At 39.7% G+C, this 16,580-nt stretch overlaps 1 protein-coding gene across 1 annotated transcript; it reads left to right on the top strand.

Annotated features, from left to right (window-relative positions):
- Positions 1–308: 308 nt before the first annotated feature.
- On the top strand, positions 309–12,881 carry sigirr (single immunoglobulin and toll-interleukin 1 receptor (TIR) domain). The gene is made up of 9 exons (XM_058766779.1): positions 309–913; positions 6,433–6,634; positions 8,040–8,167; positions 8,315–8,455; positions 8,545–8,688; positions 8,860–8,962; positions 11,391–11,541; positions 11,621–11,798; positions 12,491–12,881. Exons 1-9 carry the CDS (start codon positions 856–858, stop codon positions 12,661–12,663), a joined length of 1,278 nt encoding a protein of 425 aa, XP_058622762.1. The 5' UTR covers positions 309–855; the 3' UTR covers positions 12,664–12,881.
- The last annotated feature ends 3,699 nt before the right edge of the window (positions 12,882–16,580 follow it).

Below are 16,580 nucleotides of genomic sequence, written 5' to 3'. Positions count from 1 at the left end.
TTAGAGCCAGTAAACTTTTGTGTGTAAATGTGAAATTAAACCAACAACAAACACAAATTAATGATGTGATATTTCCCCATGTTCTCTTTTGAGTATTCAAATAATCCAAAGAAAGCATCTTCAACACACCAACTGCGACTGTCAACAGGCCAGAAAAACCTATTCACTCACTCTTTTGAGTCGGATCTTTTCCAGCTGATCCAGTTCACAAGTGATTCACTGAACCGGACTGATCCGGTTCTCGAGTTCATTCTGATTCCAGCCGAGATTAAATAAAAGGCTACTGTGTGTTTAATATCATATCTTTCCTCAATTAACTGTGCAGTTGTCAAATAACATTAACTTTTAAATCGGATTTATAATTTCTATAGGCCTAAACAAGTGAATATTTAGATGCGGGTCACCATTTTTTACCAAGCTTTGGCGATGTTACCGCACTGCTTTCTCTTGTTAGACATCCTCACAGACCACAATATGTGCCGATGCTTCATTCGACACAGGACGCGTAACTTCTTGCGTCTGCGCTATTTTTAGTTTGTGGTAATGGACACATATGCGTCGTTTTTGATCGTGTCAGTTAAAAATAGTCTAGTTAAAGCTTCAAAAAAACACGTCTCACAGCTCCCCGTCCATCTGTATTTCACCTGTTTACCTGTTCAGAGAGCGCGCAGGTGAGCGGGACCACGTGACCCTGTATTCCCAGCACAGTGATTCTAGGCGACAGACTCGCTTTAACCTTCCGCGTTTACATGCAGCTTGTCAGCGAGGCATGCCATCTCCAGTCTCTGTTGGAGTTTGTTAACTTAATGACACAAGCTGTTTTACTCGAATGAAAGGATTTATGAGAGGACTGAGATGTGGCGTTGTCTTTTGATTTTGTATCTGACATGTCTCGCGTTCAGTCAGTCTGCGGGTAAGTCTCTATCTATCTATCTATCTATCTATCTATCTATCTATCTATCTATCTATCTATCGGGGATAGGCTGCTATATAATGGAGCGCGGGCTAGCTGTCACAATTTTTACTATAGTGAATATTAGTGTTTTTCCATTTCTGTGTAGACAAACCGTAAAGCATTTTCTACAAAATTGTGTTTTTATATTTACTGCTGTTGTAAAAAGATATGGTTCATTTAATACATTGACCTTTTGTGGGGCATGTTGTCACACACTATGGAGTAAGTTGTGACAATGGAATCTGCCCCTTAAACAGCCTATTATATGTTTTTCATGGAAATTTAAAAGTAAAACAATCATGAAACAGAACAATACAATTGTACAAAAATATTGTAATTGATTTAAGTGATTAACATTTAAAACGTGACAACTTACTTTCCCTGTTTGAACATTTGAAAACTCCTCTCCTACATGGTTCAACCTTTATGTGTATCACTGTAGTTTTATTGTTTCACATGTTTACATAACAAATATATGATGATGGCCTGATGACCCCTTAAATTGAAGCTGTTTTTCTGGTTAATATTGTTCATCCCGTCCATGCAAGCATTAATTCAGCACCTTCTTTGTCTACCAGGATAAAACCCTCTCAACCAGTAATGGGAACTTTGTACCTGGTAACAGCCTGTTTATCTCAGCTGCTCCTGATTAATGATTGAATGAAGTTACTGGCTGCAGTGCAGAACAATGATCTTACTTAAATATTACACAGTGAAAAGATATGGTGCAGTAGTGACTATTCAGTGCTGACAGATCAAAGATATTAAAAATAGCTGTAATTACCCTTAAACAGTTGTGACTAGTGTTAAAAACCCATGGGATAGGTTATATAGTAATACTGTAAAATCCTATCAGATGCATTCATGCAGCATAAAGCATTTGTCAAACCTGTTGTCATGATGATACACATATTGCTCTTCCACCTATATGAGCTTTCAGCATGTTGCCATTTTTTGCGTATGTAAAGTGTCAGTGATACAGCATGTGATTGACCTACATGGGTAAAAGTGGCCATAAAGTGAGCAATGCAGTGTAAACTTGTTCGCGAACAAGAGTGTGTTCTGCTACAGTCAATATTTGCTTTCATAACATTGTTTTTCTTCTTCTGCCAGTCTTTTCCTGCCTCTGAATCCTTGGTATTGACATTATTAGTTTAGCTGACATATTTGTCCAAAGGCACTTACAGTACAGTATTTCCTAGATATTTATTTATTACTATGTGCATTGCCTGGGAATTGACATTTCCAGCACTGTACTCTACCAGTTGAGTTACAGGAAATACTTGCTATTTGTTCCTTTCTACTTGCTTTGAATATATGCAAATTTAGTTCTGTACTTTCAGTTTCATGCTTGGATAATTTATATCTATCTGGGTATCGAAGATATGAGCTGTTAAATGTCATGAACTGGTTGAAGGTGGAATCATTTTATAATGGATATACAGTTAAGCTGACTTCACATCATAGATTGCCCACTAAAACAGTTTTATTAGATTCCACGGCCTGAAAAACAGTAGTTTACAGGAGTACGCAAATGCTGGGCATTCATAGAGCATTTGTCAAACCTGTTGTCATGACGATACACATATCGCTCTTCCACGATATGTGTATCGTCGTGTAAATATATTGCAAGCACGCATACTTAACCTACTAAGCCTAGTATACTAGTAAATTGGGATGCAGCACCAATAATCTTATGACCGATAACCAATAAATGACCGATATTAAAATTCTATACTATTTTGTCTAAATGAATTTAAAATAAAACACAAATTAAAATTTAAAGTTGATAGTCATCACAATATTATAATGTACAGTATGAAAAAGGCACGGTCAATAGATTATACACAATATATGTTTAATAGCGTGTGCAAACACAGGTGCTCGACACATAGATTCCTTGTTCAATGTTTGCGTTATTTCTCTTGCAATGTTATGAGCGATAAAAATACTTTGCATTTATCTCTGAACCCCCTCAAAACAAACAACATGGGTGTCTATTTTTGTTGTATCTCCAGTAGTTTGATGTTGTTCGGCCTCTTCTTTTTCTTGTTTGACTGGGAAAAAAACTTGCCATCTTGTGGAAGAATTATTACAGACAAAAAATTCTAAGTGCTGTGTGAGCTGAGCATACAGAGTATGCGTGGTTAGAAAAATCTGGCTTTGCATGTACGATACCCAAGTACTATTCTGATGATGAAATTTACTTCATGCACTGTAGCGATACTCTACACATAAAAATATAAGTATGGTATTGTTATGGGGCAAACGAGACGTGAGACGTGCGGATCCATGTGCAAGGTTTCATTCAAGGACATGGTCATAAATACAGGCAGGGTCGAACAATGGCAAACAGGTATATCACAGGCAAAGCAAAGAGTCATCCAAAACGGGCCTGGGTCAGTCGACAGCGAACAATATCCAAAGGGGCTTGACAAGAGAGGTAAACCGAAAACGTAAGCAATAGTCCAGGCAGGGGAAAACACAATCCAAAACAGGCAAGGCAAGGCAAGACTAGGGAAACTACAAAAGGCTCTGTAAGGTAGCTAAAGCTAGGACAGCGATAAGGTAGACAGGACGTGACAAGACTCTGGCTGATCACCGGTGATGTGCTGTGACTCTGGACGATCAGCTGAGACGTGGTTAATGCCCTCTGGACGATCAGCTGAGATGGGGCGAGACTCTGGACGATCAGCTGTGACGTGTTGTGACTCTGGACGATCAGCTGAGACGTGTTGTGACCCTGGACGATCAGCTGAGACGTGCTGTGACTCTGGACGATCAGCTGAGACGTGCTGTGACTCTGGACGATCAGCTGAGACGTGCTGTGACTCTGGACGATCAGCTGAGACGTGCTGTGACTCTGGACGATCAGCTGAGACGGGGCGAGACTCTAGACGATCAGCTGAGACGGGGCGAGACTCTAGACGATCAGCTGAGACGTGCTGTGACTCTGGACGATCAGCTGAGACGGGGCGAGACTCTAGACGATCAGCTGAGACGGGCGAGACTCTAGACGATCAGCTGAGACGTGCTGTGACTCTGGACGATCAGCTGTGACGTGTTGTGACTCTGGACGATCAGCTGAGACGGGCGAGACTCTAGACGATCAGCTGAGACGGGCGAGACTCAGACGATCAGCTGAGACGTGCTGTGACTCTGGACGATCAGCTGAGACGGGCGAGACTCTGACGATCAGCTGAGACGGGCGAGACTCTAGACGATCAGCTGTGACGTGTTGTGACTCTGGACGATCAGCTGAGACGTGCTGTGACCCTGGACGATCAGCTGAGACGTGCTGTGACTCTGGACGATCAGCTGAGACGGGGCGAGACTCTAGACGATCAGCTGTGACGTGTTGTGACTCTGGACGATCAGCTGAGACGTGCTGTGACCCTGGACGATCAGCTGAGACGTGCTGTGACTCTGGACGATCAGCTGAGACGGGGCGAGACTCTGGACGATCAGCTGAGACGTGCTGTGACTCTGGACGATCAGCTGAGACGGTGCGAGACTCTGGACGAACAGCTGTGACGTGACTCGATTCATGACGACCAACTGTGACTTGGCTGGACTCATGACGATCAACTGTGACTTGACTTGATTCATGACGATCAACTGTGACTTGGCTGGACTCATGAAGATCAACGGTGACTTGGCTGGACTCATGAAGATCAACGGTGACTTGGCTGGACTCATGAAGATCAGCTGTGACTTGACTTGGCTCATGAATGGCAGCAATGACATGACGGGGTGTTTTTGTGGCTGCCATTTTGTGAGCGTGCTCTAGCGTAGCTGCCATTACATGAGTGAGTGCAGTGTCGCATTCCTCCATGACACCCACAGTGAACACTGAACCAACAGTCAATAAAGCATAGTCCATAAAATCACTTAGACACGAACGGGAACCTTCAAGGGTTAATCATGATTTAAGCGGCTGGTTAATGCCCTCACAAAAACAAACAAAAAAATGAGCAAACAATCAGGTAAATCAGAATCATTAGCGATCTCCAAGTACTCTAGAATGTAGCTCTCGAGTGATCGAGTGTCCTGCTTGAGAGCTAACAGCAGTTTTGCTGCGTCCATACCTGGCCAGTGTCCATCTGAAAAGCTGATGGATCCTTTTGTGGCCGAGTATTCTGTTATGGGGCAAACGAGACGTGAGACGTGTGGATCCATGTGCAAGGTTTTATTCAAGGACATGGTCATAAATACAGGCAGGGTCGAACAATGGCGAACAGGTATATCACAAGCATGGCAAAGAGTCATCCAAAACTGGCCTGGGTCAGTCGACAGCGAACAATATCCAAAGGGGCTTGACGAGAGGTAAACCGAAAACGTAAGCAATAGTCCAGGCAGGGGAAAACACAATCCAAAACAGGCAAGGCAAGGCAAGACTAGGGAAACTACAAAAGGCTCTGTATCGCTCTGACAGCGATAAATGCATACAATAATCGGCCGTGAGGGCGAGAAAGTCCATGGCTTATGTAGGGTGTGTGATCAGTGCAATCAGCTGTGTGTGCAATAAGTGCAATGGATGATGGGAAATGCAGTCCAGTGTGATGTATGGTGTGAGAGCCAATGTGGAGAGCGAGTGACCTGAGTGAATGGAAGTTCATGGACCGGATTCGTGACAGCTATAAGTATACTTTAAGGTTATATCTCATCCCTACTGTTACACATGATTTCGAAATCACATTTGATCACTTGCTGCTTGTCGTTTATGCCACAGCTGACCTGCGGGATCACTGGATTTGTTATTAAACCACTCATTAGGGAGGGTCTGGGCTATTTCTTCCCTCACTTCCCTTTTCCAAGGCATTTCTTGGAAAGGTGTTTTCTATCACATCACATAGAAACAAATTAACAACTGTCTAACCTCAAATACTCAGAGATCATATGTACAGTGGACTGCAGAAGAAGTGATTGTCAAAGGTCAAACCGACTGTCCAGACCTGATTATATTGTGTATGACCAATACAAGCAGTCCCAAATTTTGTTGGTTGAAGGATTTATGGACCTACATATCTCGCGAATCTACATGTACAGTATTTATGTTGGCAGTGATGTCTATTAATGGACACATCACCAGCCAAGCTTTCAAATGAACCTTCATAATGAATGACCATTTATATTAACTTTTTATGAAGCCATTTCCATTTTATAGCATAAAATACCATATCCATGTTGGCAGATGTTTTCAAACATGGGAATATGAAGCAGTGCTGATGAGAAACCTCCTCACCTGTGAGTCAGAATAGAGTTTCACTCATCTCTCCTGAGATTAGATATCTTCCACAAGACTCAAGTATGGTTACGCCAAATAAAGAATTCATTGTTTTTAGCTGAGTGCCATTCATGTGTGCACATCTACCTGTCTAAAGAATCTAGCAGTTTACTTGGCACAAAGTGAAGTTTTATCCATTGCAACACACTGGTACTCACTTATTTCTTGTTTTTTCCCTCTCAAAACAAAGATCCGCTTTGTAGCAGCGTTCCAGAGTTCAAGCATGATCATATTCAGTCGGTTTCGGCGACACTTGGCCACAGCGTGGTCCTCACCTGCACAGCCTCCATAGGTTTAAACCGCACCGATTCAGACTGCAAAGACCACCTAGAGTGGATAAAAGATGGCACACCGCTTACCAACCTCACCTATTCTGAAAATGTAAAAGACTGGTGAGTATATGATGCAATACAGTGCCAAATACTGAATACAGGCAGTGTCAAAAGATATTCAAAAATATTGAAGTGAAAACATATGAAAGAGATTTAGTAACTTTTCTCAGAATTTATATCTTACAATTATAATATTTTTGCTATTCTGAGAATTACAAGATATGAACACAGAATTGCAAGATATAAACTAGAAAGAGAAAGATCAGAATTGTTAGAAAAAGTCATAATTACCTTTTCATTGTTTTTACGATTTTTTTTTTATTTCTGAATTGCGAGACAAACTCCGAATTCATGAAAAAAGTCAGATTTGCGATTTCATCATGCAATTTTGAGAAAAAAAGTTTGAATTGCAAGATACAAAATCAGAATTGTGAGATATAAACTCAAGAAAGAAAAAAAAAAAAGAGTTAATATCGCAATTTAAGGTTTTTGAGAGTTAAAAGTTTAAATTTCACAATTCTGAGTTTATATCACGCAAATGTTTTCTTAGAATTGTGAGAAACAAAGTCTCAATTGTAATATATAAAATTAGGAACTGCAAGGAAAAAAGTTTGGATTGTGAGATTTATTTTTTTCGTCTCATTTATTTCAGCAGAAATAAAACATGGCTTGTTTTAAATAAATTTTTACCAAATTTTCGGTAAAGGACTTTCTTTTCGCCATTTAATTAAATAATCAGTGGTCCTACTTTATATTAGGTGGGCTTAACTAGTATGTACTTACATCAAAAAATAAGTACAATGTACTTATTGTGTTCATATTGTATTGCAAAACACATTCACTGCTATTGAGGTGGGATACGGGTAACAGGGACAGGTTTGGTGCTATGTGTAGGTTTAAGGGTAGGTTAAGGTGTAAGGGATGGGTCAACAGTGTAATTATAAATGTAATTACAGAAATTAATTACAGATGTAATTACATGCAGATATATATATATTTAAATATAAGTACAACGTGAAAACATGTACTCTATGTACACAATTAGTGCATTGTATTAAATTATAAATTCAAATGTGAGTACATAGTAGTTAAGACCACCTTATATAAAGTGGGACCTAATCAGTTAAGAAGAAGACGTTATACATTTAAGCTGGGCTGAGGTGATTTCTGGTTCAAGCCAAGCATATTGCATTGTGGGACATACTGTATGCACCTCACAGTGTACTCCTGTTGTACGTGATATATTTTGGCATTGTACATCATCAGTTTTCTCTGAATGCATACAATTTTCATACTCTGTGTAGTACACTTACTAGGGAAATACTATAAGTAGTATGCTATTTTGAACACAGCCGATACTATACTTGAAAAATGTGCTTCATTTCAAAGCACAAATTAACTAGTTTTAGTCAAAATATTGTTCAATATTCCTCACTCTAATAAATGTAATGTAAACACTTGGCAGGTACCCTGATGAGGGTCACATCATTAAGAGCAGTGAATTAACGCTGACCCTGACAAATCAGGCTGATTTTGGTGTGTATTTCTGCGTGGTGAGGAACAGCACAGCGCAATTCAACGTAAAGGAATACAGTAAGACACAAATGATTTGCTTTAGTCTTTTAATATTGCCTACTTCAATATATTCTCATATTCTTCATCCATTTATCCTTACAAATGCTCTTAAATTTTAGTATAAAGTGTAAAATATATAAGGTTTATCCCATCTTTTATGCACAGAGTCCCCAAGTCACACCGGGGCAGTGGTGGCTTCAGTGGTCATGCTGCTTGTGCTCGCTCTAGCAGCGGTGGTCTATTCCAAGTGCCGACTCAACTTTAAACTGTGGTATAGGAACATTTACGGAGAGTACGAACTCAATGGTTAGTCTGCATTCTGTATGTTAAAGCCCTTTATCATCTGTGGTAACATATCACTTGCTTTTAATGATGATTTTTTTGCTGTTTCTCAGATGGCAAAATGTATGACGCCTACATCTCGTATGTCAACAATGAGAATGACAGGAAATTTGTCAACTTTATCCTGAAACCTCATTTGGAGAACAAGTACAGTCATAAACTGCTGCTCAACGACACAAACATCCTTCCTGGAGCCGGTAAATCTCAGAATTAAATCTTATATGAAATCTATAAAAATAAAAAGTGCATACTATACATGCATAAATGTAGATATTAAGTTAGACAAGCTTGTATTAGAGATTATAAAGAAGTAAACCTGTAGAAAAGTTTAAAGCAGATGATTTATATTGTGTGTGTGTCATCCTCAGAGCCGTCTGCAGAGCTAATAATGAACATTAGCCGCTGTCGCCGGCTGATTGTTGTTCTCTCTCAGTCGTACCTGGAGCAGGAGTGGTGCACGACTAACTTTAGGTAAAATCTACAGCGTATTTGCATTACTTTGCATTGTTTATACTGTCTCGCACTCCACCCTGCTTATATATATATATATATATATATATATATACATACATACAGTGGGTACGGAAAGTATTCAGACCCCCTTAAATTTTTCACTCTTTGTTATATTGCAGCCATTTGCTAAAATCATTTAAGTTCATTTTTTTCCTCATTAATGTACACACAGCACCCCATACTGACAGAAAAACACAGAATTGTTGACATTTTTGCAGATTTATTAAAAAAGAAAAACTGAAATATCACATGGTCCTAAGTATTCAGACCCTTTGCTGTGACACTCATATATTTAACTCAGGTGCTGTCCATTTCTTCTGATCATCCTTGAGATGGTTCTACACCTTCATTTGAGTCCAGCTGTGTTTGATTATACTGATTGGACTTGATTAGGAAAGCCACACACCTGTCTATATAAGACCTTACAGCTCACAGTGCATGTCAGAGCAAATGAGAATCATGAGGTCAAAGGAACTGCCTGAAGAGCTCAGAGACAGAATTGTGGCAAGGCACAGATCTGGCCAAGGTTACAAAAAAATTCTGCTGCACTTAAGGTTCCTAAGAGCACAGTGGCCTCCATAATCCTTAAATGGAAGATGTTTGGGACGACCAGAACCCTTCCTAGAGCTGGCCGTCCGGCCAAACTGAGCTATAGAGAAGAGCCTTGGTGAGAGAGGTAAAGAAGAACCCAAAGATCACTGTGGCTGAGCTCCAGAGATGCAGTCGGGAGATGGGAGAAAGTTGTAGAAAGTCAACCATCACTGCAGCCCTCCACCAGTCGGGGCTTTATGGCAGAGTGGCCCGACGGAAGCCTCTCCTCAGTGCAAGACACATGAAAGCCCGCATGGAGTTTGCTAAAAAAACACCTGAATAAGATTCTCTGGTCTGATGAGACCAAGATAGAACTTTTTGGCCTTAATTCTAAGCGGTATGTGTGGAGAAAACCAGGCACTGCTCATCACCTGTCCAATACAGTCCCAACAGTGAAGCATGGTGGTGGCAGCATCATGCTGTGGGGGTGTTTTTCAGCTGCAGGGACAGGACGACTGGTTGCAATCGAGGGAAAGATTAATGCGGCCAAGTACAGGGATATCCTGGACGAAAACCTTCTCCAGAGTGCTCAGGACCTCAGACTGGGCCGAAGGTTTACCTTCCAACAAGACAATGACCCTAAGCACACAGCTAAAATAATGAAGTAGTGGCTTCACAACAACTCCGTGACTGTTCTTGAATGGCCCAGCCAGAGCCCTGACTTAAACCCAATTGAGCATCTCTGGAGAGACCTAAAAATGGCTGTCCACCAACGTTTACCATCCAACCTGACAGAACTGGAGAGGATCTGCAAGGAGGAATGGCAGAGGATCCCCAAATCCAGGTGTGAAAAACTTGTTGCATCTTTCCCAAAAACACTCATGGCTGTATTCGATCAAAAGGGTGCTTCTACTAAATACTGAGCAAAGGGTCTGAATACTTAGGACCATGTGATATTTCAGTTTTTCTTTTTTAATAAATCTGCAAAAATGTCAACAATTCTGTGTTTTTCTGTCAATATGGGGTGCTGTGTACATTGAGGGAAAAAATGAACTTAAATGATTTTAGCAAATGGCTGCAATATAACAAAGAGTGAAAAATTTAAGGGGGTCTGAATACTTTCCGTACCCACTGTGTGTGTATATATATATATATATACAGTACTTAGCTTTTGTGGCCATAAATAAAAAGACACATTTTACAATGTGTTGTTAATTTATATGTACTGACAACAAATTAAAAGTATAAATAGCAAGAAATCTAAATTAATTGTATTTCATTTTTGTATTCCTTTCTTAATTAATAAATATGTCATCTTATGTATATTGCATTGTTTGTTTTGTGTAAAGAAAATACATTTTCATAATATTTATTTTTTTCTATTTGAATATATCTTAAAATGTAATTTATTCCTGTGATGGCAAAGCTGAATTTTCACATGATCCTTTAGAAATCATTCTATTATGCTGAATTTTCTGCAACATTTATTATTATTATCAATAATAACATTTATTATTATTATCAATTTTGAAAATAGTTATCTTAATTATAAAAATAATTATCTTTTAACAAAATATAAAAACTTTCTCTGACTCTGAAACAACTTTTCTCTTCTGTTGATGTAACCAAAGCCATGTGGGCGGGAAAAATAATATTAACCAATAATATTGACCTAACATGTTCTCACACTCTTATGATCAAATCAAATTTGAGAGAGTAAAATTAGGTCCCACCCTACATTATTATTACATTTTCTTCTTGGATGTTTTTCAAATATATTTTCATTGTACATTAGTACATTTCAAAAGATTAAGAAACATATGAGCTTAAATGTTAGATGCTGTTTCATGTTCAGGCAGGGTCTGTGGCACTTGATGGAGCTGTCGAGGAAGACCATCTTCATCATATTTCAGTCGCAGCAGAAGCAAATGAGCCAGGACATCAGTCATCAGCTGAGACAACACCAGCCCCGAATCACGACCCTCACCTGGGGCGCACACTCAATGGTCAGACCCTCACAGTGCTCAATACATCTGAGAGATTTAGGGTTAAACAAGCCTAATCATTCTCATTCCCTTCCCACAGACCCCTTCTTCAGGCTTCTGGAAGGAGCTGGCACTGGCGATGCCGCACAAGGTGACGTTTCACAGGGACTCTGCTGGCGATCCGCAGACTCTGCTGCAGGGTGATAAAGATCCCATGCTCACGCAGCAGCCCGATTACCTGGACTGCAGACCGGACCCCGATCCTGCCGGAGACCTGGGTATGAAATGTGCTTCTTCAGTTTATCTTCATTCAGTTTCATTCCAACAACGACATATGATCTGGATTACGCTTCCTTTAAAGGGATAGTTCACCCAAAAATTTAAATTCTGTTATTAATTACCAGGGGCACCGCTACGGTTTCTGGGCCCCCTGGACAGCATAATCAGTTGGGCCCCCGCTTTTGCATCGAGATCGCATTCCGGGGGGTGTATTAGAAATCGCATTTCCCCCTCGGGGGGCCCCCCTCCATCATCGGGCCCTTAGAATCGGCCCAACTCCCCACACACACTGCCCCTGTTAATTACTCACCCTCATGTCGTTCCAAAACCGTAAGACCTTCATTCATTTTCAGAACACAAATTAAGATATTAAGAGCTTTCTGACCCTCCATAGACAGCAATGCAAAAAAATATATATATATTGAAAGTTAGTCAACTAAATTTGTTTATTTAAATGTAGCTAAAATAAATTGCAACCACTTACCTTAAAAAATTGAGTAAATTCAACAAATCATTTTTTTTTTCAATGTACGAGAGTGCCACAATGAAGAATTACATTACAAGCTATCAGAATTTCATCTTATTTTTTGGCCCTATAAATACCAGCAGCTGCTGCAAATTGTGTATTTTTTAGTTTACCTATAAATTATAACATTTAATTGTAAATATAAAATGTGTGTTTCTTTCACAGGTTTGCGTTTTCCTGTCTACAAGACCCTTCCCTCCAGAGCTCCGGTGCTTCCCACAGGTCCAGGTGTGCCGGCTGAACCCAAACCCCCAGAGATAGACGTGTCTGACCTCGGCTTGAGGAACTATGCCGCACGCACTGACTTTTACTGCCTGGTCACCGAGGATGATATCTGAGACACACTCCTGTTCGTTTTTGCATTTTTAAGTCACTTTTAGCCCAATGATTTCTTGTTACTGTCACTCTTTTCTTTGTTTTTATTTATCTACACCTGTACGATTATGCATGCACAGTTCTTTATACTTTTATGCAAAATGTTTTATAACATTTCATGTACAGTCATAGGGATTTTGGTTCTGTATACATTTTAATAAAGGTTTGGGGTCCATGTAAATGTGTTTGTGTCTCCTTCCCTACTATATAGTAGGCAAAAAAAAAACTGTGTTCATATGGAATAAGCATAGTTCGTATATAAAAAAGCATCATGTGACCATCAGTAATACTCACACTGAAAAGACAAGGGGCATAGGTTATGTGATAAAAATGATAAACCGTATCTAATTCATAAATAATCTTCATCTGAACGGCAAAGTGGCTTTGATGTGGAATTGAAGGGACACAATTCCCCTTTCCGGCTACAGTTTTACCCATACACTACATTATCTCACTGTATAGAAGGTAGTTTAGATTTTAATTTTTGTAGCAGACCAAAGAGGGAGTGTAAGATATGCCCAACATAACTATGAGACTGCAGTTACAGTCAACTCATTGTTTCAATTTAAGAATGCTGAAATAAAAAGCAAAATAATGTAAATATACCTCAATTTTTTATTTTCTGTCAGATATCTGGACCAATTTGTAAATGGCATGTAAATTCAGTCAGAATAAACTAGTTAGTAATAGTGTGAAACTGTGTCATTGTTTTCAGTCTTACAACACATCCTCATGTTAATAAAATACAATCCGAGCACATATCTGCATTCTTATGAAACAACAGTGGAGACTTGTGTATTGTGGAAGAATCACTCTTTATTCAAAAATATTATTACATTGTTTATTTGTTGTTTGTTTTATTGCTATAAGCTGGATGGTGAGGCTCTCTAACATTGTTGCTCATTGTGGCCATCAAAATAACCAAATCATAAGAGTCATTTGCACGTGATTCGGACTACTCTGACTGATCTGTATGTTTTTGAATCACGATAACTATGTAGCTCATAAGAGTCTGAGTCTAAGTTTACTTGTGAATTGGACACTGGTCGCATTTTGTATGTTATTTCGCTATACTGAGGTTACGGTTTTTTTATTAAATAGTTGATTTGGTTAGGTTAGGAAACTTAAAGTTAAGGATTCAAAAGACTGTCCTAAACTAGTAACTCCTAAGGTCAATATTTTTTTTTTTCTTTTGAATGATTTAATAACTAGATCTATTTATTTGCTCAAGAATGCAACTACTGACTACTGCAAGACAATGTAAAGATGCATTTTCTTTCCATTAATTGATAGTACACCGTCTTTTATCACAGTACATTCCTTGATACAGTACATTTAGACTGCAATGCCTCATTCACAACATAAGTTAAATATGATTCCTTTTGCTGTGTAACTGTAGATTGCAATAAGTATTGCCGGTTATGAACGGGACCTCAAAGAAGCAGATAGTGACAGAAACTCAAGGCAGTATTACAGTGCCTTAAACCCCCAGTGAGCAAGCCAAAGGCGACAGTGGCAAGGCAAAACTCCCTACAAAATTAAATGCAGGAAGAAACCTTGGGAGGAACCCAGACTCAGCAGGGGGACCCATCCTCCTCTGGCCGGCGCATATAAAATACTGCCTGTTTAATTTATAACATTTATGACTAGATGATAATTAAGAAAATAACCGCCAAATTCTAAAATGGCTATTGAGGCCAACTTGTACTCGTTAACTCTTACCTGTATTTAACAGGAATTATCTGTACTCTACAACGCTTACCTTTAGTCTACAACTCTTACCTTTATTTCACAGGACGTACCTGTACTCTACAACCCTTACTTCTAATTGACAGGACTTGCTTGTACTCTACAAACCTTACCTGTACCTGTGTTCTACAACTCTTGTACTCTACTTGTATTTCACAGGACTTACTTGTATTCTATAACCCTTACCTGTATTTCACAGGACTTACCTGTACTCTACAACTCTTACTTGTATTTCACAGGACTTACCTGTACTCTACAACTCTTACCTGTATTTCACAGGACTTACTTGTATTCTATAACCCTTACCTGTATTTAACAGGACTTACCTGTACTCTACAACTCTTACCTGTATTTCACAGGACTTACTTGTATTCTATAACCCTTACCTGTATTTAACAGGACTTACCTGTACTCTACAACTCTTACCTGTATTTCACAGGACTTACTTGTATTCTATAACCCTTACCTGTATTTAACAGGACTTACCTGTACTCTACAACTCTTACTTGTATTTCACAGGACTTACCTGTACTCTACAACTCTTACCTGTATTTCACAGGACTTACTTGTATTCTATAACCCTTACCTGTATTTAACAGGACTTACCTGTACTCTACAACTCTTACTTGTATTTCACAGGACTTACGTGTATTCTATAACCCTTACCTGTATTTCACAGGACTTACTTGTACTCTACAACTCTTACTTGTATTTCACAGGACTTACCTGTACTCTACAACTCTTACTTGTATTTCACAGGACTTACCTGTACTCTACAACTTTTACTTGTATTTCACAGGACTTACTTGTACTCTACAACTCTCACCTGCACTCCACAATTCTTAACTGTACTCTGCAACCCCCCTAGCAACTGCCCTGAATGCACCTGTATGTTGGCCATGGCATTGAGATGGTCCTGTGGTGGTTTGTGGTCTGATTTGTTTGCCCCGAACTGAGGGCTGCTTGGGCTTTACTTGTGCACTGAGGGGCACCTGTGGCCGCGGCGCTGAGGGGTCCTGGACTGACGCCGAAGCGCTGAGGGGTGCCTGTACTGCGGCCGCGGCGCTGAGGGATGTCTGGACTGTGGCGCTGAGGGGGCCCTGCGCTGTGGCTCTTGTACTGTGTTTTCTAGCATTGGCTCAAGGACAGGTAACTTTGACATGGACTCAGGAACACACTACATTGCCAGCAGACATACAACTACAACCACATCAACTTACTACACTGATTTTACAAAGCTGAGGCAAAGTTTGACTATTACGCCTGGTTATGTTGGGAATAAAAGGATATTTTAACATTAACAGTAAAATGTAGAAATTATGTGCATTATGTAACATTACGTGCATTTATAGTCATTTTTCCTCATCTGGGAAATGACATATACTTCCGGTTAGTAAAAAAATGAATGTGCTGTTTGAGAGGATAAGACCATTCTATAACCCGGAGAGCAGAAGACATAGTACTTACTATAAGAGCACAGTGTATAGAACATCATTAGGGACACAACAAGAGACTTCAGGAGCAGTGGCCACAACATACACTGCTTAATGACAGAGCTTACTTCATGACCATTAAAAAAGTATGTTAAATAAAGTATACATACGTATAGTATGAATGCAATCTGGACATTCTACTGTATATGTACTGTTATGTGACCTATGGCGTGGGTCACATCAGTTCACTGTAATTTACTCCACAGAATCTTGTCAGAGGTAGTAGGTCAACTGCGTACTTTTCATTTTATGAATGCTATGAATACGAACATACAACTAATTTCACATATTCATTTTCGCTATTATATAGAAGGGATAATGAAAGGGACCTCAGGCACTGAGCCCATGACAGGGACCTCAGGGAGCTTTGGTCATGACAGGGGAGACCTCAAGCAGCATTGGCCGTCACAGAGACCTCAGGAAGCGTTGGCTAACACAGTGACCTCAGAAAGTGACAGCCACCACATGTATCTCAGAAGCCATGGACAAGTCAGGTACCGCAAGGACAAACCTCAAGCCTCTAATATGAATAATGGCCTTACATTGAGAAATTTATAGGTCAGTGCTTGTCAAATTTGTCCTGCGAACCTCACAACTGCACATTATGCGTGCCTCTGTTATTGGAAAAACTCAATGAT

This window comes from Onychostoma macrolepis, chromosome 25, assembly GCF_012432095.1.
Source record: "Onychostoma macrolepis isolate SWU-2019 chromosome 25, ASM1243209v1, whole genome shotgun sequence".
Lineage (NCBI taxonomy): Eukaryota > Metazoa > Chordata > Actinopteri > Cypriniformes > Cyprinidae > Onychostoma > Onychostoma macrolepis.
This window is presented reverse-complemented; position numbering and strand designations above follow the sequence as displayed.